The 25165-nt window shown below is 40.7% G+C and overlaps 1 protein-coding gene across 1 annotated transcript in view; it reads left to right on the top strand.

Moving 5' to 3' along the window:
• Window positions 1-25165, top strand: part of ASB7 (ankyrin repeat and SOCS box containing 7) — a 49385-nt gene that overhangs the window by 9127 nt on the left and 15093 nt on the right. Inside the window, exons 4-5 of the mRNA XM_044230327.1 lie at window positions 1386-1647; window positions 23230-23835. Coding sequence (XP_044086262.1) covers window positions 1437-1647; window positions 23230-23835 — 817 coding nt within the window. The 5' untranslated portion in view covers window positions 1386-1436. The remainder of the gene's footprint in view (window positions 1-1385; window positions 1648-23229; window positions 23836-25165) is intronic.

The following is a 25165-nucleotide window of genomic DNA, read 5'->3' as shown; positions in this document are numbered from 1 at the left end:
AGGAAATTTCTCCCTTTATGTTACTTAATAGTAATATGTAAGAGTTTAAAATAACCATTTTCATTGAGTAAAACAACATAGGGTATTTGATTCAACTCTTAAGCTATGATGATTTGACCTAGGTCAGGCTTAAGTTTACCTTGGTACAATCTATAACAAGGAATTTTACAAGATAAATTATTATTGGTAACAAGATTATCCCAAGATGTCTAACCTACATAGGAGACCAAAATGTCTTTAAAGGACTTTATCACATAACTTTTTATTTTTAGAAATGAAAGCCTACTAATTAGGAGATGAGTCTAATCTATTCCTTAAAATTAGCCCAGATGGAATGGCTTCTTAGAAGCAAGTTAGTTTAAGCTTCTGTAAAGTTTAAAAGTGTACTGCAAAAGTTTTTGCACACACATGTGTAAGATACCACTTTTCACCAGTTATTTGGACTTTCCTTCTTCACAGGAAGGAGATCTCATTTTATATTGAGTCTGAGTGCATACCTCCTTTGTGACCTATTAGGGAGTGCAGAAATTCAGTACACTCCTTTTTATTTAAAATGATTTTTTTTTTCACTTGGTGAATCAACAGCTTGTTTCAGTTCTTACATTGTTTTAAGTATTTTGTGTAATGTTGGTACCCTACACTCTTACAGAGGCAAACTTCTGGAAACCTGAAATTAGGAAAGTGGAAAAGACACCTGGCAGAAAAAGAGGGATGGTTAATCGTGCATCAAATAACGGAGTAGGGAGGACAGAAAGAGAAAAAGAAGTAAAAGGAAAAAATACATGTTGTTTCTGCATTTTACTTTAATTTGCCCCACCCACTGCCTTTTCCCCTCCCTCCCCAAACCTTTCACCCTTTGGGGCTAAAAATAAAATATTGTTGAAATACTTTAGGGGACCCACCTAGAGTTTTTTACTTTATTTTTATTTTTTTATAACTGCTTCTCATAGTTGAAGGTCTGTAGCCATCCTAGTCTATGAATTGTCCCCTTGACACCCCATATTCACTCACGGATCTGTGATAGAATCCTTGAGTGGTTTATAACTCTGTGCCTTAGGGAAATCAAACAAATCCAATTCCTCTGTTGTCTCCCATTTTCTGGCTGACCAACATCATCTTCCATTCTACCTGAAATAATGCTGCTGCGCTCATGGGATCTTTGTCCTGTTTCAGCAATCCAGACCTTTATGCCTGGCTTTTTGTTTGAAATCTTTTATATTCTTAGGGAAATTTGGTCATAATAGGTGCATGTTAATTAGTTGTAGTAGGGTAGACGACATTACTAGGATTTAGGTAATTTAACAATGGAAAATCCTGTGCTGTTTAACAGACACAGCATGAGGAGGACATATTCTAACGTTCATGAATTCTGCTTCCCCTCAAAGGCTGTTCCCTGTGACCTAATGAATCCTTTGTAAAAAGCGGACTCAGCTAGGATGTTACACCACCACTGTCGAAGGAACCCTGAGCTCCAGGAAGAATTGCAGATTCAGGCTGCAGTGGCCGCTGGGGATGTTCACACAGTCCGGAAGATGCTAGAACAAGGCTATTCTCCCAATGGCCGGGATGCTAATGGCTGGACCCTGCTTCATTTCTCTGCAGCGCGAGGGAAAGAAAGATGTGTTCGAGTCTTTCTAGAACATGGAGGTGAGTGTACCAGAGGCAAACCTTTTTTGCAAAGGAGAAACCTAAATTCTATTTAGTTTAAAATATACGTGCCCATATATATAATAACATTTACTGCTTCTCTTTCATTAGCACCCAACTTCTTATCCTCTTCTTTGTGAAGATTCGTTGCAATTATGCGGAGTCTTTTCAAAATCAGATTGTTTGAGAGAGCAGCCTGGTGATTGTGCTTTCCCCCATCCCTGTAGTTTAAATGCAGTCAGGTATTCCCAGCAACCCTTCGTGTTATCTGGTTACCCTGTTTCAGAAGCAGAAGTGGCCGTGGGACCCACTGGGACCCACGATTGGAGAGTTACACAAGTTTCCCGTTTGGTAATTGCTTGTGCAGAGACCTACCACCTACCACAGGTTCCTTTAAATTAAATATCATGGCCTTAGTAGTATCCTGTCTTCTGAATTTACTTCCTTTAAAAAAAAACCTTTGGATGCTTTCTTTTATTGCTGTTTTAGAGCTCTTATCTTTTCCAGAATTGTACATAGTCTAGGTTAGAAGACAGGTTAGCTGAGGTCTCATTTTGTTTAAATACACAGAGTTGGAAACCACCTCTGGCATTTTATGCTTTTGCTTCAAAAAACTGTCCATTCCCATAGTTAACAATTTCCATAATTAATAGTAACTGTAATAACTGCCCTAAACTAGTTGACTTTTTTTCCCAGTGGAATTTCTGCTTACTTTCTTTTCCAGAGATGGACTTCTATGTCTTTTATCATTTGTACCCATTTGATCTTTGTAATGATAGCATGAGCAGTGTTATTGGGACTCATGTTCCACACGTGCCCTTCTGGGGCCTGAATTGCCCCCTGACACAATCAGTTAGTTTCATTTTTAAGGTGTACTGTGTTACAAGACTAGGCAAACTTGGAAACTCCTTGAAGTACAGAAATCTCTAGAAGCCCCAGGGCTCTGGTGAGGGCCTTGTGAATCATGTCAAGCTGGGAATATGAGGGCTGTGAGCGGGAGCCCTAACAGGGCACTGCTAGGCCCGAGACTGAGTCATCACACATGCCAGGGGCCCCTGCTAGGGACTAGATCCCTAGAACAGTGGACTGTGGGCAGGGCCCAGCCATTCACAGTCCACCTCCTTTGTAGCTGCCCTCTAGCCCTCCTGTTCCTCTTGCCCTTACCTCGTTTCACCATGAACCTTGGAAAGCTCACTTCCAAAGGGAAGGGAACAGGAGAAAGGTTGGAAAAAAACTGAAAGGTAGGTGTAGGATCAGAACACTTAAAATTCTGACAGTGCTTACCAAGATCAGAGTTCGCTGTCTTAATCCAACCTAGTCCTGTTACTTTCTGCGGCTACCAGCCTTGCTTTTAAAAAATTAACTAAAAAAAAAAAAGTTACTCAGGTGATATTGTCTCCTTAAATAAAACAATTTTCAGACAAATTACAAATAAAGCCAAAGACCCCTTCACCCAACTCCCAATTCTTTCTGCCTGTCCCCTTTCAGAAGTAACCATAGGTATGAGTTGGGGATCGCTTCCTGACACTATTACGTGTACTCATTGAAAATATGTCATGTTGTGTGTGATTTTAGAACATAAAGGATATCATACTGACCCTGTTTTCCTACAGTTGTTTTTCACTCAGCTATGTAACTTAGGTTGTTTGTTTTGTTTTGTTTTGGTCTTTGTTTTTAGTATCAGGTGTTGGCAAACATTTTCTGTAAAAGGCCAGATAGTAAATATTTTAGGCTTTGCAAACCCAGCTGTTTCTGTCATAATTACTCAACTCTGCCCTTTTATAACATGAAAGCAGCCATAGATAGTTTGGAAATGAAGGAGTGTAGCTGTGTCCCCATAAAACTTTATAAAACCCAAATTCTAAGGCCTGGGGGCCTTAGTTTACTGAACCGAGTTTCCTCACCCACCCTCCCCTCTGTGTGGCTGGGGGCAGGGTGTGCACACGTGTGTGTGTAGGTATTTTTTAGTAGCTTTTATTGAGGTAGAATTCCTATGCCTTACAATTCACCCATTTAAAATGTGCATACAGTTCAGTGGCTTTTAGTATATTTATAGAGTTGGCCCTCCATCATCATAAGTTATTTTAGAACATTTTCATTACCCCGGAAAAACCCTGTGCCTGTTTTGTAATACATGTAGATTTATTCTGTGGGTTTTGTTGTTGTTGTTGTTTTGTTTGTTTGTTTTTTAGCTGCTAAATACAATGTTTTATTAGTATTATTAGTATGGGCATATTGTCATTTATTTAAACCATTCTCTTTTTTTTGAGAATGGCAGGAAATTTCATTTGTTGAGAACATGATATGTCCATATATGTGGTTAAAAACTGAACGAAAGGTATTTTGGACTGTTCGGTGAGGGAAAAATGCCTTTAGAGCCTGTCCCTTAGTCTCCTTCCCAGGGGCGGTCCGTCTTCCTTGTTTCTGCGCGTCCCTGCAGAGATCACAGGTGTACGTAATTATCCATCCTCCACCTTCTAGCCTGTTCCTTTTTTGTTAATAGTCTGTGCTGCATCTTGATTTTTTTTCACAGAGCAGTTTAGCTAAGTGATAGCTCCTTGTCCTGTATTAACATGTTCAAATTCCATTGCATGGATGTAATTTTCTTTAAACTTATCCTCCATTGTTGGACATTCTGATTTTTTATTTTTCTGCTACTAGAATCTATTACAGAGAATGTCTTTGACTCATTTTTTCTTTTTTTAACATATGTGAAAGAGTTTATCTCTTGGATAATTCCAGAACTGCAATGGCCAAATCAAAGGGATGTGAAGTATATTTTTTTTCATAGATTTTCGACGAATTGTTCTCCGAAGAAGGTTAGAATGGCTTTGTCCTTACTGACCAGGTGGGATAGTGCCTGTTCCCTGGCCTTTGTCAGGAATGTGTCACCAGATGGTTTGCCCTTTCTCTGTGTCATTTGCTGGCCTCTCTCTCTCTTTTTCGCCCCCAGGAATGACATTTGAGGAACAAAACGTTGCAAGACTGGGCTCCTTTTCTGGGCCTTTTCTTACTGATTTGTAGGAATTGTTCACATACTCTTTGTTAGATCTACAGTGCACCAATTTTCTCTCAGTCTTTAGCTTTTTCACATTTCTGAGGTCATGTTCATATGTTTTTGGGCAGAAGTCTACATTTTAACGTAGGTGAATTTTATTTTTCTTTCCCCTTACAGTTGGTGCTTTTTTTTTTTTTAAGAGTTTATTTAAGAGAAAGAGCATGAGGTAGGTGGGGGGTGGGTCAGAAGAAGAAGCAGACTCGCTGCTGAGCAGGGAACCCGATGTGGGACTCGATCCCTGGACTCCAGGATTGTGTCCTGAGCCGAAGGCAGTTGCTTAACCAACTGAGCCACCCAGGGGCCCTGGTTTGTGCTTTTTTATATCTTGTCATACCCAAAGATCATTATTTGCCTATGTTTTCTTCTAAAAAGTTGTATGGCGTTTAGGTCCTTAATCTGTCCAGAATTAGGTAGACGTATTGGACAGATGAATTGGATGGATGCATAGAATTGGTTTTGGTGTATGGTATGAGATGGTTAGGTAGAATTTCATATTTTTTCCCCGTAAAGGTAGCCTAAATCATCCCTTCTGTCCCCATTGCTATGTCATTCCAGCTCAGATATAAAGTTTTCATGTGTGTGTGGTTCCACTGAGTCTAGTGTCTGTTGGTGGAACCCTGAGTCCCTATGATAGCTGTTGTAATTAATATCGCTCCGTGATAAGATTTGATTTCTGGAGGACGGAGGTAGGGGAGGGTGGCAGATCTCCTCTCCTTGTTCTTTAAGGATATCTTAGCCAGTTTTAGCCCTTTATGTTTTCGCATAACATTTTAAAACAACAGAACTAAATATTTTGGAGAAGCTTCTCTTTAGTTCTTGAAGAGTACCATTTTTTTTACTCACTCCTGTTACCGTGGCAGAATTAGGAGGTTTGGGGTGTACTTTTTTCCTAGCACGTTATGTATCAGCTTGGAAACATTAACAGAAGAAGGAACTTCCTCCTCCCTTGTCCCCTTGGCCACGTGTAATGCTTCAGGGTGCTCTGTGTTTGGCCTAGGCCTGCCTTCTGACCTCGCAACCCGTGTGTCCAGCTGCCAGGTAAGCCTCTTGTATGTTCATGGCTCACACCACAGCCTGTGAGGCCAGCAATTTAGAAATCAGCCTTGACTTTCTTCCTCCTAAACAGTTGCCATATCTTCTCCTCTCTTGCCGTCGGAGGCACTGCTCCACCTCGGGGGAAGGGAACCAGGACCGCGATGCTCTTCTCCATCTCTGCTTCCAGTCTTGGCTCCCTCCCAGCCCGTCTCCGAACAGAGTGATGCGTGATAAAAAATGAAAATGCACATATTTCCTTTTTCAAATCTATCCCTGAAAGTTTTCCACTTCTCTTAGGGTACTAGTCAAAGCCCTTCCTGTGATCTACATGGCCTGGCAAGGTCTCAGCTTCATCTCCGAGCCGCAGGCCCTCTGTGTTCATTCACGTTCACTGAGCTCAGAGGCCTTTGCACAGGACCTGCTGAGTCCCCCAGCTCACCCCACTGCTGCCACACTCCCCTCGTTCACTCCGACTTCTCTGTCACACCCCTTCCTCGGGAATCTCTTGCCATCCAGACTTGTTATGGGATGTTATTCTCTGTACCTTTTTACTGCAGCTCCTGTCCCCAGCCCAGTGGTTAATTCCTGTGGTATTCAGTGTAACTCCTGTTAGTTTGGAACTTCTGAGGGTAGAGCCCATATCCAATTCATTCTCTATGAGAGAGCGAGGAGACAAGTGTCAGCTATCTAAAAGGATTGCTCCCCAGCCTTATGAAGACCAGACTGATGCTTTCTTGAAAAATAGCAGTTGAACATGGGCCAGCCTTGTGGTGGGATCAGAAAAGGGCTTGACTTCATCACACCTGCTCTTTTCCTGAAACCACAGTTTCTTCAAGAGCTTGAACACCTCCAGTCAGATTGGCCCCCTCCTCCTAATAAGCTTCTTTCGTGATGGATAGCAAGGGGAAATGAAGTCAGATTCAAAAGAGTGAGTGAGCAGAATAACCCATAGGAAACAGAGGTTCACTTCCTTTCCCCTCCTTACTCCCCCCTCCCATGAGAGTGGAGAGAGGATTCATATAGACAGATGAGGTGGCCAGTTGGTAAACTGTAAATCACACATTCACATATTGATTCAGCAAATATTTCTTGAGCACCTACCATATGCCAGGCTCCGGGCCAGGCACTGAGATACAGAGTGAGCAAACATTGTGCTAGCCGTCTGGCACTTCATAGACTGCTGGGTGGGTAGATTCAGAGCCACCATTTACTACTTTGCACTTAGCACTAGCCTGATTCTTCACAACCATTCTATAAAGGTCAGGAGTAGTCTTTCCATCGAGAAAACTGAGCCAGAGGTTGGGAAGTAATTTGCCCCAGGCCATTCACCCCGTAAGTACTGGAGCTAGGATTGAGACCCATGGTCTTAGCCATGATTGTGTTTGGTCTCCTATAGGGACACAGTGCAGTTCCAGCAGGGCCACCTGAGTGCCACGTATAAAAGGGGCCCCGCTGTTACAGGAGTGGAGGTGGGGGCAGCCAGGAAGGAGTTGTCCTAGAGAAAGCATGGTTGGACTTGAGGGCTTGAAAGGCGGGGCAAGCATGGGGCACCAGAAGGACAGAGATGTGGGATTATTTGAAACCCACAGGACACTGAGTGTGAAGGGTAGAAGGAGAAGGGGAGCACGTTTGGTTTTAGGAACCGAGAAGAGTTCATTATGATGAAAGCATATCCAAAATTGATTGCCAGGGACCGTGGTGGGCCATTTGACAGGAGTGGCGGAGACAGATTTTTAGCAAGCTCACTGGTGATGGTATGTGATCTTAGGGAAAGAGCCTGAGATCTCAGGCAAGAGCAGGTGGGTCCCTGCTCCCTGATTGGGACTGTGGTCTCACTTGCCTACACCCGACCCTAAATACATATTTATTGAGCACCTGCCATGTGTCAGACACCCTTCTGAGTGCTGGGGACACAGCGACGCCTAATGTCCCTGCTGCCACAGCACATTTCTAAGTGGAGGAAATTGACAGTGACATGTACAGTGTCAGGTGGCGATGAGCCCTGTGATTAAAGAGGAAGCAGAGAAGGGATCAAGAAGCACAGGATTTAGTTTTAAATGAGGTATGTAGGGAAGGCTCCCCGTGTGCCCTTGGAGTTGAGCTCTGCAGGAAAGAAGACCTAACCATGAGAATATCTGGGAGAAAAATGTTAAAGGTAAAGGAAACAGGCAAGTACCGCACACACTCAGGGATGGGAACATACTTAGCACTTTGAAGAAAAAGCCAGGAGGACGACAGCGAGAGCAATGGGAGAGAGGGCCGACTGGGTCGGAGAGACCGTCTGATCAGCTGATGTGGTCTGCAGGTCCTTGAAGGCTCAAAAGACTTTGGACTTTGTTGCGACTGAGAATGGAAAACCATCGCAGGCCTCTCAACTGAAGAATGAGGAGAACTTCCTGAAGGGCTCATCTGGCTTGAGAAAGCTGTCATGTAGAGGAGCCAAGGATAAACGGGAAGACGCATCAGGAAGCTTTGGAATAATTCAGGCAAGAATTGCCAGCGGCTCAGTGTAGACAGTAGCAGTCCTGTGTTGAGAAGTGGTCAGATTCTGGGTAGGTTTTGAAAGGGGAGGCAACAGTCTTTGCGGATAGATTGATTGGACATGCCAAGGCAGGGAAAAGGAATCAAGATCACAGACTTTTGGGGCCTGAGGGAGAAAAAGGTTGCTGTTGGTTGAGGGAACAGGGGAAAGTTAACCAAATGCAATTAAAAAACCACCACCACGACCAACAACAAAGGAGAACATAGAGGTTTAGTAAGACCACTCACCACTGTTAAATCTGCACAGTAAAACCACCAATGAGTGATCACAGGGCGCTAACAACAGTCAGAGATAACAGGCAGTGGGTGACCGAGCCCTGGTGCCCGCGACATGACCACCGGGGAAGCCTGGTCAGGGAGCGGCCATGTGAAGCCACACTGGTGACCACTGTGGGAGGAACCCAGTTTCAGTGAGAAAAGGAGTGAGTTTGACGTGGTTAGCTGATACTGTCTATATTTCAGAGCGGGTAAAAAATAAAATTGGGGCGGCTTGCTTTCTTGTTGAAACTTGGCCCATTTACGTTTCCATGAACTTTAAAAATTAAGCTCTGCAGTCCGAGTGGCCATGTTTCAAGGGCTCAGTAGCTACATGTTAACAGTAGCTACCAGGGTAGACCTTACAGAGGTGAAACATCAGTTTGTGCAGGTAAATTATATTTGGCGGCTTGGCCAGCGTGCCCAGGAGGTGTAGCCATTCCGTTCTAGACGGCGGCAATGGCGTGAGTATCACAGCGAAGCAAGTCAGTGAAGTTTTGGTTTCCCAGTGCGTAGAAGAATTCTGTTTACGCTGTACTGGACACTGTGAAGGGTGCAATAGCATTGTGTTTAAAAAGTATACACAAACCTTTCTTTTATTTACTTATTTTAGAGAGAATGCGTGCCGGCAGGGGAGGGGCAGAGAGAGAGAGAGAATCTCCAGCAGACTTCCTGCAGAGCACGATCTCAGGACCCTGAGATCATGACCTGAGCCAAAATCAAGAGTCAGACACTTAACTGACTGAGCCACCCAGGCGCCCCTAAAAATATGTATATGTATATATAAAATGTGTGTGTGTGGGTGCGCATGCGCGCCTTAATTAGAAAAGACTTCGCTGCTCAATGCTAACCATCACTGGAGCTTTCAGCCAGTCCTAGTCCTTTTGCTGGTGGAGGGTCTTGCCTCTGTGTTGATGGCTGCCCACTTATGAGGGTTGTGGTTGTAAAGGCTGGTGTGACTGTGGTGATTTCTGAAAATAAGACAGCTGTGAAGTTCGCCACATCGATTGCCTCTTCCTTACACAAACCATTTCTCTGTTTGTGTCTGATAGCATCTTACCAACAGCTTCTTTCGAAATTAGAGTCAGTCCTCTCTCACCCTGCGGCTGCCTTATCAACAAAATTTATGTCACATTCTAAGTCCTTGGTTGTCATCTCAGCAGCGTTCACAGTATCTTCCCCAGGAGTAGATCCCATCTCCAGAAACCACCTTCTTTGCTCATCCCCAAGAAGCAACTCTTCATTCATGTTTGGTCATGAGGTGGCAGCCGCTCCGTCCCATCTTCGGGCTCCACTTCTAATTCTCGTTCTCCTGCTGTTTCCACCACATCTGTAGTTACTGACTCTGCTGAGGTCTCGAACTCCTGGCAGTCATCCATGAGGGTGGGAATCAACTTGTTCTAAACTCCTGTTCACGTTGATACTTCAACTTTTCCTATGAATCACAATGCGGAGTGGCAATTAGAAGGGTGAATTGTTTCTAGGTTTTTAGTTTTCTTTGCTTAGGTCCATCAGAGGAATCACTGTGTATGGCAGCTGTAGCCTTACAAAGATATTTCTTAAATAATAAGACCTAAAAATCTTAATTACTTCTTGATCCATCGGCTGGAGAATGGATGTTGTGACAGCAGGCATGAAAACACTGTTAACCTTACTGTCCACCTCCTTCAGAGCTCTTGGGTGACCAGTTACATTGTCAACAAGCAGTAACATTTTGAAAGGAATCTCTCTTCCTGAGCGGTTACTGTCAACAGCGGGCTTAAAATAGTCTGTAAACCCTGTGGTAAACAGCTGTGCTGTCAACCCGACTTTGTTCTTCTCTTTATTGAACACAGGCAGAGTGGATTTAGCATGATTCTTAAGGGCCCTAGGACTTTTTAAATGGTGAGTATTGGCTTCAACTTTAAGTCACCAACTGCACTAGCCCGTAGCAAGAGTTGGCTTGTCTTTTTCAAGCTTTGAAGCCAGGCGTTGACTTCTCCTCTCTAGCTATGGTAAGTCCTAGATGGCACCTTCTTTCAATAGAAGCCAGTTTTGTTTACGTTGACAATCTGTCATTTAGTGTATTCCCCTTCATGAATTCTCTGAGCTGGGTCTTCCGGATGACTGGCCACAGCTTCTCCATCAGCACCTGCTACTTCACCTTGTACTTGGATGTTACGAGACGGCCTGTTTCCTTAAACCTCAGGAGCCCACCTCTGCTAGCTTTGGACTTTGCTTCTGCAGCTTCCCCACATCCCTCAGCCTTCACAGAACTGAAGACAGTGAGTTAGCTATCTTCAGTTCAATGTTGTAGCTGCTTTGGTCTCTGTCCAGACCTCTGAAATGCTCTCCATATCTGCAGTAAGGCTGTTTTGCCTTCTTATCATGCGTGGGTTCACTGGACTGGCATTTTCCATTTCCTTCAAGAACTTTTCCTTTGCATTCACAGCTTGGCTAACTGTTTGGCACCGGAGGCCTAGTTTTTAGCCCATCTTGGCTTTTGACTCACCTTTCCTCACTAAGCTTAATCATTTCTAGCTTTTGATTTAAAGTGAGAGACACATGGCTCTTGCTTTCACTTAAAGACTTAGAGGCCATTTAGGGTTATTAATTTGCTTACTATCAATATTGTTATGTTTCAAGGAATCGGGAGGCTTGAGAAGACGGGGAGAGATGGGATTTTGGCTGATCATTATTGCTTGAGTTTCACTTCTTATGCAGTTACAGTGTATTGAGCTCCCAAACCATTACAATAGTCACATCAAACATCACTGGTAACAGATCACCAGAACAAATAGAACAATAATGAAAAGGTTTGAAATACCATGAGAGTTACCCACTTATGGTATAGAGAGAGGCATGAAGTGAGCAAATACTGTTGGTGAAATGGTGCCCAAAGACTTGCTCAAGGATGCAGGTTTCCTTCCTTTTGTAAAAAGTGTGATAAAGCACAATACAGTCAAACAAGGTGTACCTGTGCTTTCAGATATCATGCTTCAAAATGAATACTTAGGGTTTTATGATGCCCAGACATATTAGAGTTTCTGAATGCATATAATAGTATATCAGTACAAATCCCGATAATCTTTCTGACCAGTTCAGTATGCTGTTATTCCGAGGAGTCTGTCCTATAATAGTGGGAATTATAAGAAACCCTCAATTATTACTATTTTCCTCTTCGTTTTCCCATTTGGAATCTTTCTAAAAATTCTAAGATCATGTTGGACGTTTTAAGAAAATAACCTTAAGAAACCCTGATCTTAGGTGTGTTTATATATCTTCAGATTCAGTGTTTATGTCACTGACCTGAAGAACAGTCAGTTGAAGCTCTAGAAGTTAAATCTGTAGAGCAGATCCGCATAGGAACCTAAGGAAAGCATTTCAGGGCTCCTCTTGATATCGTAGGTAAAATCCTCATGGTGAAATACATCAAATAAGTTGGGGAGATAAGGGATAAACCAAAGAAATCCATAGCAGTGTGGTAAGAAATTATTTTTAGCTTTTCAAAAATGAAAGATTTTGCAAACGATATCTCAAGTGTGATAAAACAGAAAAGTTAATGGTAGGAATGGATGAAAGTACTTGGAGAAAGCAGTTTAGGAGTATATATTAGATCCTTAGAATTGGGAGATCTTTTTGTCCAGTAAATTTTATTCTAATTAATTTATTTCAAGAAATCCATCCTAAGTGAAGAGATTTTTTTTTCTGTCTGAAAATTTCACCCGTCATTTCACAAAATTTTTAAAATTCTCGAGCCCAAACAAAGATTAAGTTATTAGACTATGACTACACTTATATGTAATTTTTTGAAAGGTATAGAAGAAAAGCTGCAAGTCTAACATCAGTGTTGAGAGTAGTTATCATGGAATGCTGGGTTTTTTTTCTTTGTTTTGTTTTATTTTTCCCACTGCTGCTTTACTAAATTAACATTTTTCATTAGTGAAAAAATAGTTTCTAGGTGAAATCCTGTTTGAAGACATTATACTATCTGACCTTCCAACTTTTTATTCTGTGGTGAATTATTAGCAGAGTTTTAGATGATCATCTACATTGCTTTCCTCCATCACTTTTGCCTCTCTTTCCTGTGTTAATACTTAAAACACGATGCATAACAATGTTTTAGAGCTCCAAGCAATTCTTTTCCTATGTAACTTTGCTAAATGCATTTGGTGCTTCCCAAAACTTTTTCAAGGGTAATCACAGGTATAGTAAACTAGGGTATGATGGTTATATGTGTATTTTCCTGATTCTAGGATTTTCCTTTTAAATGCAAATGGGATACATAACATTGTATAAATCCTGGTTCTGATTTTGGTCAGGTTGGTATATATTCCAGTCCTTAGAACAACCAGTTTAAAAAAAAAAAAAAAAAAAAAAAAAAGTAAAGATGTATAGCCAAAAAGTCAATAGAGACATTAAAATGAAATGTTAAAAAATGGTCTAATAGTACAAAACAGGCAGTAAAGGAAAGAAGGGGAACAATAGAGGAAACAAATGGAAAACAAATAATAAAATGGTAAACCTAAACTATAGCAATAATTATATTAAACATTAATGGACAAAACACTCCAGTTGAAAGCTAGAAATTGTCTAAAAGGAGTAGACAAGACTCACTTAAATGCTGCCTACGAGGGGTTCGCTTTCACTGTAGCGAGACAGTTAGGTTGAAAGTAGATAAATGGAGAAAGATATACTTTGCAAATGGTAATTAAGTGAAGGCCAGTGTGGCTATGTTACTAGCATATAAAATCTATTTTAAGACATAAACTGTTACCAGAACTAAAGAAAGACAGTGACAGAATGGACAGATTCATCAGGAGGTATGTGGATCATAGATGTGTACATCATAAAAGAGCCCAGTTTGAGGCAAAAATTTGATAAATAAAGGAAAAAGTGGACAGTTTGACAGTCATAATTGCAAATTTTTATATCTCTCAGCAATTAATAGAATAACTAGATAAATAAATCAACAACTAGAGAAAATCTGAAAAATAATCAAGCTCATTGACTTAATTGGTATCTTTGAAAACTGCACCCAGCACCTTCAGAATATACATTTTTTTCATGTGTGAATACCAGAATGATAGAACACAAAGATAAATGATATGCTCACATTGAAGTCTCAGCAAATTTTATGAAACTGTAAGAATTCTATAAGAATTATAAGAAATAGAAGAATTATAGGAATATGTTCTCTGACTACAGTGGAAGTTTATCAGAATATCTAGGACAGCCTCAGATGTTTGGCAATTAAAAACAATGTTTTGAACTGCATGATAATGAAAATACAATATATCAAAGTTTATGGGATGTATTAGAGTGGCGTTTAGAGAGAAATTGATAACTTCAAATGCTTCTGGTAGAAAAGAAGAATGATCTTAAATCAGTTATCTAAATTTCACCATAAGAAACTTGAATAAGAAAAAATTGAACCCAAAGTGGCTGCGCCCATCTGCCCTTCCTTTCCCCCAACAATCTCTGCAGCAGTTATCACGAGAGCCAGCACTCTCCTTGCTGCCAGTGGGCTGACCTGCTTTCAGCACTCAGTGAAAATGCCCTGTGCTTGGAGCATCGTTGAGAATAACAGTGGTGTCAGTTTAGGTGACAAACAATCTGGGAGGGCCAATGACACAGCTCCCTGAGGCTGTGATACTGGTTGGGCCAAGCAACTCAGGACCCTCACATTTAATAGGCGACCTGGAGGAAGAGACAGCCATTTGGGCTTCTTGGGAATTTGGAAGGCTACATGCATGCTTTTTTTTTTTTTTTTTTAAGGTTTTATTTATTTATTTGACAGAGATCACAAGTAGGCCGAGAGGCAGCCCGGTGGCGGGGGTGGGGGTGGGGGGGCAGGCTTCCTGCCGAGTAGAGAGCCCGATGTGGGGCTCGATCCCAGGACCCTGAGATCATGACCTGAGCCAAAGGCAGAGGCTTTAACCACTGAGCCACCCAAGCGCCCCCACATGCATGCTTAAGAAAGGCCAGAGAGGACCCCGGTTATCTGCTCCTCCCTTGCTGAACCTGAGACCAGGAAACGAGAGCAGGGGCACACTCCTAAATTCCCTGATGACTGAATGTCCACCTCAGCCTGTCCACAAACCACGTTGCCCAAGTGCGGGGAACTTGCTCTATAAGATGTTTAAGCACAACCTCTGACCAGTCATTGGTCAGAAATAGTTATCTTAACCAAACATAAATTATTCTTAGGAGTGGCCCCTAGAAGCCAGAATTTAATAATATTAACAACTGAGCAGAGACATAAGAGGCTGCATACACCTGAGAACACAGATTTTGTATAATAGTCTGAGTATTTCATTAAAACAAACAGCAGCAGCATCCCACCCCATCCTCACTTTTAAGGTGTTCCTCATTAATCTAGGGTTGCTGCAATATCACCTAAAATCTTCAGTTTTGAGAAAAATTGTGAGACATGCCTAAGAAACAGGAATGGATAGCTCAGACACAGGAAATAAGACTGGCTAATAGAAGGTGTCTGAAGGGGCCCACATGCTTTACTTAGTTAACAGAATTTCAAAGCATCCATTATGTGTTCAAAGAGCTAAGGACAGATACCATGTCCAGAGAATTAAAGGAAAACACGATGACAGTGACTTATCATAGAACCTCGCAATAAAGAGATAGAATTTACATATCTTTGAATGTTTGTGTCCCTAAGTTTAAATTCTCCAGTTGAAAGTACAATAACCAAAATCAAGAATTTATTACAGCAATTAACAGCAGATTTGAACTGGCAGAAGAAATTGGTGACCTTGGAAATTGATCAAGAAACATTATTCGGTCTGAAGAACATATAGAAAAAAGTTTTAAAAAAAAAAATTGGAGCCCATAGACCTGTGGGATCAAGAATACTGACATATGCATGAAGCCTAATGAGAGAGCCAGAAAAGAAAGGACAGAAAGAGGCAGAAAAAATATTTAAAGAAATCATGGCCAGAACTTCAATATTTAATGATAAATGCTAAACTGTACATCTGAAAAGTTCAGTGAACTCTGAGTAAGATAAAGTCACCTGTACACAAAATAGTCTAACTGTACACAAAATAGTCTAACTATGGAAAGCCAAAAACAAAGAGAAAATCTTGAAAGCACCCAGAGAAGTAACTCATTATGTGTAAGAATTCCCTGATAAGATTAACAGCTAATTTCACATAAGAAACAGCAGAAGGCCACTGGATGACATAGTCTGACTGCCAAAAACAACCTATCAATCCAGAAGTTTGCATCTAGCAAAACTGTCCTTTGTGTTTCATAGAAAAAAATAACGATCACTGGTGAAAGTAATTACTCGGGTATATCTAAAAACAGTGTATTTTGTTTTTGTTGCCGTGTAACAAATTACACTGACAGATGGCTTAATACAACACACATTTATTACCCTGTACTTTAAAGGTGTTATCCAGAATGTTCTCATCTATAGGCTGGAGAAAAATTTGCTTCCAAGCTTACTCAGGTTGTTACCAGGTTAGTTTCCTTGTGCTTGTAGGACTAGGGGCCACAACTTCTTGTGGACCTTTTTCTAGAGATTACCTGCTGCTTCTGTCCCATGGGCTTTCCCACTAGCAGTCCTTACTTTATCAAGTCAGCAGTGAGAGTCACTGTAGCAAGTCTGCCCGCAAGATGGAACCTCATATAACATAGCACAATCACAGTAGTGACAGTTCATAACCTTTGCCAAATTCTTTTGGGTTAGAAGGAAGTCACAGGTCCTGCTTAAAGCTCCAGGGGAGAGGTACACAAAGGCATGGACCTGAAAAGGCAGGGATTATGGGAGAGCCCACCTTAGAATCATGCTAGACAGTATAAATGTGTTTTCCCCAATTTTCATCTCTTTAAGACAACAGCATAAGACAAGCATTAGACTGCCGTTAGGGGGCACCTGGGCGGCTCAGTTGGTTATGCACATGCTTTCAGCTGAGGTGGTGACCCCGGAGTCCTGGAATTGAGCCCCATGTCGGGCTCCCTGCTCAGTGGGGAGTCTGCTTCTCTCTGTCCCTCACCTCACTTCTCTCTCTCTCCCTCTCTTTCTTTCTCTTTTAATAAATAAATAAATAAATAAATAAATAAAATAAAGTCTTAAAAAAATCCATCTGTATAAATATGTAATATATATGACAGCAGTGGCACAAAGAAGGGGAGAGTAAAGAGGGCTATATTGGAACAGCTTCTATGTCCTGTTGGAATTAAACCCAAAGAAAGAATAGGAGTGAATGATGAGAAATCAGTGGGATTAAAAATGGGCATATGGGGGCACCTGGGTGGCTTAGTGGGGTTAGGCCTCTGCCTTTGGCTTGGGTCATGGTCTCAGGGTCCTGGGATCGAGCCCCACATTGGTCTCTCTGCTGGGCAGGGAGCCTGCTTCCCTTCTCTGCGTGCCTTTCTGCCTACTTGTGATTTCTGTCAAATAAATAAATAAAATCTTAAAAAAAGGGGGCAAATGATGGAGAAAATTGGTGAAACAAAAAAAGCAAAAATTGGCTCTTTGAAGAGATCAACGAAATTGATAAATCTCCAGCCAGACTGATGAAGAAGCAAGAGAGAAAACACATAATCAGAACTAAGCATGGGAAAACTGTTTATAGATCCTGCAGAAATTGAGAGGGTGATAGGAATATAACAAACACCTTTTTGCCATTTAGAAGAAATGGACCAATTCCTGGAAAGACATAAATTGCCAAAACTGATCCAAGGAGGAATGAAACAATTGAACAGTCCTATATCAAAGAAACTTAGTTCATAAATAAAACTTTTCACTAAGAAAACTTTAGGCCCAGCTGCTTTCTCTGTTGCATTATTTTAAAATGTTGAAAGACTAAACAATAACATTGCTTCCCAGACTCTTTGAGGAAACACTTCCAAACTGTGGTGCCCTGATACAAGACCAAATAGACATTGAAAGAAATGAAAACTACATACCAGTATCCTTCGTGATGATAGATACAAAAATCCCTGACAAAACACCAGCAAATCTAAGCCATCAGTGTACAAAAAAAGAATATTATATCATGGCCAAGTACTGTTTACCCCAAGAATGCAGGGTTTAAGATTTGAAACTCAACATGGTAATTTACATTATTAATGGAATAAAAGTACAGATACCAAGTGATCATTTCAATAGGTGCAGAAAAGGCATATGACCCTATAAAATACCCATTCATCATAAAGACTGAGCAATCCAGAAGCAGAAAATAACTTCCAAAACCTAAGGAAAGGCACCTAGGAAAAACTACAATGTGCATCATACTATATGGTGAACTGCTGAATGCTTTCCCTCTGAGATCAGAAACAAGACAAGAGTGTGCTTTTACCATTTGTATTTAACACTTGTTTAAATAAGAATCCTATGGATTGGAAAGGGAGAAGTGACGCTGTCTTTGTTTGCAGAGAACATAATTGGGTATGTAGACTAGCATAAGAAATCTACTAAAATGTGAATTTAACTAGTGAATTTACACAGCTCAGTATGTAATCAAATTTCTCTGTATCAGCAGTTAATAATTGGAAAATGAAATTTTAAAAAAATTCATTATTATAACAACCAAACTTAAAGTATTTAGTAACGTAATGAAAGATGTGCAAGACCTATACACTAAAAAGTACAAAACATGGCCGAGGGAAATTAAAGAAGACCTAAATAAATAGATACTGTTTTTTCATGTTTGGAAGAATCAATATTACCTCAAGTATTTGGGGATGGTTTCCATTTTTTGAGTCAGTGGAGTTCTAGTCAAAATCTCACAGGCTTGTTTGAAGAAATTGATGAGTTGATTCTAAAATTTATTGGCTAGGGGTGCCTGGGTGGCTCAGTCAGTTAAGCATCTGCCTTGGGCTTGGGTCATGATCCCAGGGTCTTGGGATTGAGCCCCACATCCGGCTCCCTGCTTGGAGGGAAGCCTACTTCTCCATCTCCCACTCTTTCTGCTTGTGTTCCCCCTCTCTCGCTGTGCCTCTCTCTGTCAAATAAATAAAAATTAAAATCCTTAAAAAATACATAAAAAATATTTATTGAGCAAAGCAGTTTTTAAAAAGGCTTGGGGATATGTACTACCTGCTACTATCGTAAGTTCCGTTAAAACTATAGTAATCAGGACACTCCAGTATGGGTGTATGAATATACTTTTCGGTCAATAGAACGGAACAGAGTTTAGGAAAAGACCCACACTTTGTATAGTAAATTGGTTTTTGTCCGTGGCACAAGGATAAATCACTGGGGAAAAGGTGGTCTTTATAACAGATTGCCCTGGGCAACTAGATACCTGTATGGAATAATAAACCTTGATCTGATCTCACTTTACACAGAAGTCAGCTATCAGTAAGTCATTATCCTAAATGTAAGAGTTAAAAATGCAAAACTTTTAGAAGAAGACACAAATTCTAGGTGACACTGTGTTGGGCAAAGATTTTTTTTCTTTCTTCTTTTTTTTTTTTTTGGTAATTTTATTTTATTTTATTTTATTTTTTTCAGTGTTCTATGATTCGTTGTTTACCCATCACACCCAGTGCTCCATGTAATACGTGCCCTCCTTAATACTCACCACCAGGCTCATCCAACCCTCCAAGCCCCCTCCCCTCTAAAACCCTCAGTTTGTTTCTCAGAGTCCACAGTCTCTCATGGTTTGTCTCCCTCTCCAATTTCCCCCAACTCCCTTCTCCTCTCCATCTCCTCATGTCCTCCATGTTATTTCTTATGCTCCACAAATAAGTGAAACCATATGATAATTGACTCTCTCTGCTTGACTTACTTCACTCAGCATAATCTCTTCCAGTCCCGTCCATGTTGATACAAAAGTTGGGTATTCATCCTTTCTGATGGAGGCATAATACTCCATTGTATATATGGACCACATCTTCCTTAGTCATTTGTCCGCTGAAGGGCATCTCGGTTCTTTCCACAGTTTGGCGACCGTGGCCACTGCTGCTATGAACACTGGAGTACAGATGGACCTTCTTTTCACTACATCTGTATCTTTGGGGTAAATACCCAGTAGTGTAATTGCAGGGTCATAGGGAAGCTCTATTTTTAATTTCTTAAGGAATCTCCACGCTGTTCTCCAAAGTGGCTTCACCAACTTGCATTCCCACCAACAGTGTAGGAGGGTCCCCCTTTCTCCACATCCTCTCCAACACTTGTTTACTGTCTTGTTAATTTTGGCCAATCTAACTCGTGCAAGGTGGTATCTCAATGTGGTTTCTTAAACGGGATGCAAAAAGCACAAGCCGTAAAAGACAAATCTGTTGACTTCCTCAACATTGAAACATTTTGCTCTTCAAAAAAAGGAAAATGAAAAAGCAATCAGGATACTAGGAGACAACATTTGCAAAACATAGCTGACAAAGACTTGTATCAGAATATATATGCAATGGAATTGTAAACTCAGTAATGAAAAAAACAATTTAGTAAAAATGAGTAATTTCAACAGACGCTGACAGAAGAAAATATCTGAATAAGCCCAGTGTCACTAGTCATCAGGGTCATATAAATTAAAACCTCAGCAGTTTGCTATTTTATACTCTCTGGAGGAATAAAATTAAAATTATTGATGATGCCAGTATTAGTGAAGATGTAGAACCATAACTCTCATACAGTATTGTTGAGAGAATTATGATATTACACAGTGTAATATTACACTTAGAAAAATTGTGGCAATTTCTTGGGAGGTTAAATGTACTTTTAACAGGTGGCCCAGTAGTTCTTTCCCAGGTATTTACCCAATGGAAATGAAAAACAACAGACTGGTATGTGAATGTTCACAGTAGCCTCATTCATAATAGCCTCAAACTGGAAATAATGCAATTGTCCATCTGCTGGCAAATCCCTCACTAAATGTATATCCATATTATATAATACTCTTCAGCAATACAAAGGATAAGCTTTTGATACATACACACCAACAACGTGGGTGTATTTCAGAAACGTCATGCTAAGTGGAATCAGTCAAACACAAAAGTCTACATGCTGTATGATTTCACTTATACACCATTCTAGAAGGGCAAGCCTGTGGTGGTTGCCTGAGACCCACAGTCTGTGCAAGGAATTGACTGTAAAGAGTCAGGAAGGAACTTTCTGAGATGGTGGGAATATTTTGTGGTGATGGCTACATGGCTGTCTACAGTTTGACAGAGTTCATCAACCTCTACACTCAGAGTGGGTGAATTTTATTGTACCTAAGTAAAGTTGTACCTCAGTAGTTGGGGGAAAAAGTCATATTGGTGGGAGATATTTTTTATTCATATACACTTTAAAAATTTTTCAGTAGACTTAAATGGATTTCTTGAAACTACTAAAGCCTGTTTAAAATAAACATTTTTAAAAATTTTATCTCTGCATCTGTGATAAAATTTTATTTGATCTCTGCACCTGCAAGAAGGCAGAAGCGTGCTAAGGGGACAAAGTAATAAGGTGGCTGGGGCTTCGGTTAGTGTTCAGAGAAAGCTGTTCTGATGAAGGGACAGTTGAGCAGATACAGATGAAGGGAATTCAGCTCAATCAAAGAAGTGTCTTCACATGTGCCTTGCACATCTCTTACTCAATTTTTATCTAGGCGTTGTACAGTTCCTGTTATTAATTACAAATGAGATCTTTTCCTTATCTGTTGCATTAGCTGTAATAATCCTTAAATTAATCTCTGTTTGCATCTTCATTTGTCTTCTGTCTCCTATTAATGCCTTGAGGACAGTAAGTATACAGATTTTATGCATTGTTAATTTCTAGCTCTTTCTTCTCGGCTGTGTTTTCCGCATGTGCTGTAATGCATTTTCATGGTTTTTACTGAGACTAAGCAGATCCTTGTATCTGTTAATCTTTGTTTTTCCTAGCTCAGTATAGCACCAAAATGCAAGTAGTACTTAAAAAAGACCTAAAGTGGAAACCCAAAGATGCTGGCACAATTTCTTGTAACATAATTTCAATCTTACTGTCCAATGGAGCGAGTATAGGATGCGCGTAAGACTGCTGGCACCTTTAAAGACACCCCTAAAGGTGGGAGAAATGCAAGAAGGTATTTTTCCATCTGACAGATTAAGAAAGAAGCACCTGATTGGTCAGGTATAGATTAGAAATGGAAGTCTCGGCAAGATTCATTGTTTCATTTGGATAGAAGGGGTCTTTTTAGATTTCATGCCTGTCTTAGTCTCTATATTTTAAGGGAGGTAGATGTCCAAGACTTGAGGGCTCAGCATAAGCTGCCAAAATGAAAATATTTGTTACTTAAGTTTGTGCCTTACCAGTAGGTGGCAGCAAAATGCTTTGTTTAAACATGCTTGCTTGCTTGCTTGCTTGCTTGTTTTTTTTTAAGAGAAGGCCAAGGCAGATAAAATACTCTTATTTTCTTTAAATGGTAATGATCACTGGGTAGTGTCAGTTTATACTAAATGGTTTTAGAAATTCAACTGATGCAGCTTTCCTAAAAACGTTAACTTGTTATAGGTTTTGTTAGCAACTACTTCTTAATGATATTTTTTATTCTTTTCAGTAGTATTAATATTATATATGTAGTTTTCTGCCTCATATATTTTTCTAAGGGACCCAGCTGTCATCATATAGTTGAGAACTAAATAACATTTTAGTAAACAGCACAGGAGTGTTTTAGTCCTATAACTGTGGAGGCTTTTTGTGTTTGGAAAACACTCACGAATTTCTCTTGAACAAACCAGAAATTAAGGGTGACTTTTTTATAAGAAGAGAGCATTTTAATCCTAGATGGTTAGATCTGACCAATTTATTTTCACCTAAGATTACTGGTCCCTAGGACGTGACCTACCTAATAGGAGGGAACACTTTTTATCCCTTTTTTCCCCACTGCCCGAGAAGGCCAGTGGAATGAGAGCTACACAAAACTGACCCTTGGCTTCAGGGAAGATCGGGGCAGGTGACAAAAGTCTGTGACTCGAGTCACACAGCAGATTGTCAATTGTGGCTTCCCTTTCTTTCTTTCTCTCTCTCTCTTTCCAGAAAGCAGTCCGTTTAGGAGAGCATTTTGGAACTGTTATAGAAAAAATTTCTACAGGGCTGAGGTTTCTCCCAGTTTTTCACACAAAAAAAGTGCTGCTTAATTCTTAGAAATTCCAAAATTCTTATAAAACTAAGAATCTACAGAATAGCCTTTTATCTTACAAAAAATGATTTATCACGATCACTTAACATATATCTTACATGCTTTGGAATTTCTGCAGACCACAGAAGATTTTTTTTTTTTTTTTTTTACCTAATATACCCTAAAACAACACAGCCTGCCAGACCACAGTACATCCGTCCTTTAGAGCAGCAGATGTTGCTACACATGCTTCTCTTTAAGACCAAGAAGCACAAGAGAAAATAAAACAAAAAGTTCAAAACCGAAGAGAAACATGAAACAATACAGAAATGAGAGAGCCGAGTAGCCAAAAGCAGTTGGTTAAATTAGGACAGAGAGGGGCTGTGGCAATCTGAACTCTCTCTTTTTGCCTATCTTTTAAATACTCTGTAGGTCATTTTCATTCTGTTAACCCAGGTTTGATGACTTTCTACCAAAATTTATTTTCTGTGAAAACTATGCTTCAATTAAACTGAGAAAGAAGTACTTAACATTCATTATAATCTTCAATCATTTCACATTTTTTTCCTGGGAATGGTCTTGAGTGCTCTGTGCCATGGTGTAGAGTTTATTGTTTTGTCTTCGAGTCCACTAATGTTTTCATTTTGGTTTTCGTCCTAGCTGATCCAACAGTTAAGGACTTGATCGGAGGCTTCACTGCTCTTCACTACGCAGCCATGCACGGCCGGGCCCGGATCGCACGCCTGATGTTAGAATCTGAATACAGGAGCGACATTATTAATGCCAAAAGCAATGATGGCTGGACTCCCCTCCATGTGGCTGCTCACTATGGTAGGGACTCATTTGTCCGACTCCTGCTGGAGTTCAAGGCTGAGGTCGACCCGCTCAGCGATAAAGGCACCACCCCCCTTCAGCTCGCCATCATCCGAGAGAGGTCAAGCTGCGTGAAGATCCTCCTGGACCACAATGCCAACATCGACATCCAGAACGGTTTCTTGTTGCGATACGCGGTGATCAAAAGCAATCACTCTTACTGCCGAATGTTCCTTCAGAGAGGAGCAGACACAAACTTGGGTCGCTTAGAAGATGGACAGACTCCTTTACATTTGTCTGCCCTTAGAGATGATGTACTCTGTGCACGGATGTTATATAACTATGGAGCAGACACAAACACAAGGAACTATGAAGGACAGACCCCACTGGCTGTTTCAATAAGTATTTCTGGAAGTAGTCGACCGTGTTTGGATTTCTTACAAGAAGTCACAAGTATGTAATTTAATTATTACTCTTACTGCATTTTTAAGAAATTTTCATCTTCTTGGGGGGGGGTTTCATGGGTTTACAACTTACTGAGCAGATGCTAATAATTCCTGTCAGCCCTGCTTACTACGAAGTTATTAATAACATGATTCATGCCTCATCCATCGGAAGTAAAAAGAAAGCTCTTTATCACAAGATTTCATGCCCATTACTGAAAATAATAGGGGTAGATAGGCTGAGAGTGGAAATGTAGGAAGGGACAGAGAGAGGAGAAATTATTAAATTCAAAGATCTCTGTTAGAACAAGGCAGTTCCTACTAGTCACTCACATAGTCATTCAGGCTTTCATGGACTTCTGATTGAAGAATTAGGACAGCATTGGCCTTTACGTCCCATAGCTGTGGAAGTGTCCTAGAATTGGTGCTTTATCGTGAAGCTGTTGCTCCATGTTTTAGTGTTGCTCTTCTGGCTTCCCTGGTGTGACCCAACATGAGACGAACAGCAGTGTTACTGAGGGATCCAAGTAATGCAGGGTTGAGGATGCCGGAAGTTGCTCTTAAGATCTGTCATCAATGGGAGATTTGGTGCCACTGTCCCGGGACCACATGGCTTCTACTCCTGACCAGTTTTGGTGTGGGCACTTCTTCGGAAAGCCTGGGAATATGTGACCCACCTTGCGTGGTGGTGTACGTTTGCCTTGTTTTTCTGGCAGGGATATGGGTCTGTGTGTGGACATAGCCACTCTCTCTGTTCCGCCACGGCTAGTCATGTATGTGTCTCAGAGCTCAACATCCAACCCGAGGCTCAAGTCGATCAACGAAATGTTTGATTTTGCCTCTGCTGCACTCCTTCACAAACTCCCTTTTCCTCACCTGGTCTTTCCCTTTGAGTCATTATCATGGAGGAACAGAGACACTGTGGGTAGAGTTGTCCTGAGGTACAACTAAGGAGTTCACTTGACCTTGTAAAAGATCTGCTCTCCTGCTTGGAACTGAACTTGGGAGTAGAAATCGTATGAACAGGTGAATTGTAATTTGGATTTTATGCGTTTATGAAAAGGAAAAGATGACATTGTTACCACTTTGTGTCTGCAGACCAAAGCCCCAAAAGAAATAACACTCTAAGTTAGATCTAAGTTAGATCATAAGAATCTAACATATGCTGTCCAGTTGGCCTGCCTGTGGCAATGGAAATGGTTAGCTCTATCCAGTATGGTAGCTACGAGTTCTAGCCCCGTGTGGCTGTTTTAAACATGTTACGTGTTTAATGCCACTGAGGAACTGAATTCTTTTTGTTTTAAATTTATTTATTTATTTGAGAGAGAGAGTGAGAGAGA

Source organism: Neovison vison, chromosome 13 (assembly GCF_020171115.1).
Source record: "Neovison vison isolate M4711 chromosome 13, ASM_NN_V1, whole genome shotgun sequence".
NCBI classification, from domain to species: Eukaryota; Metazoa; Chordata; class Mammalia; order Carnivora; family Mustelidae; genus Neogale; species Neogale vison.
Note: the sequence above shows the minus strand (reverse complement) of the source record. Positions and strands in the feature narration are given on the sequence as shown.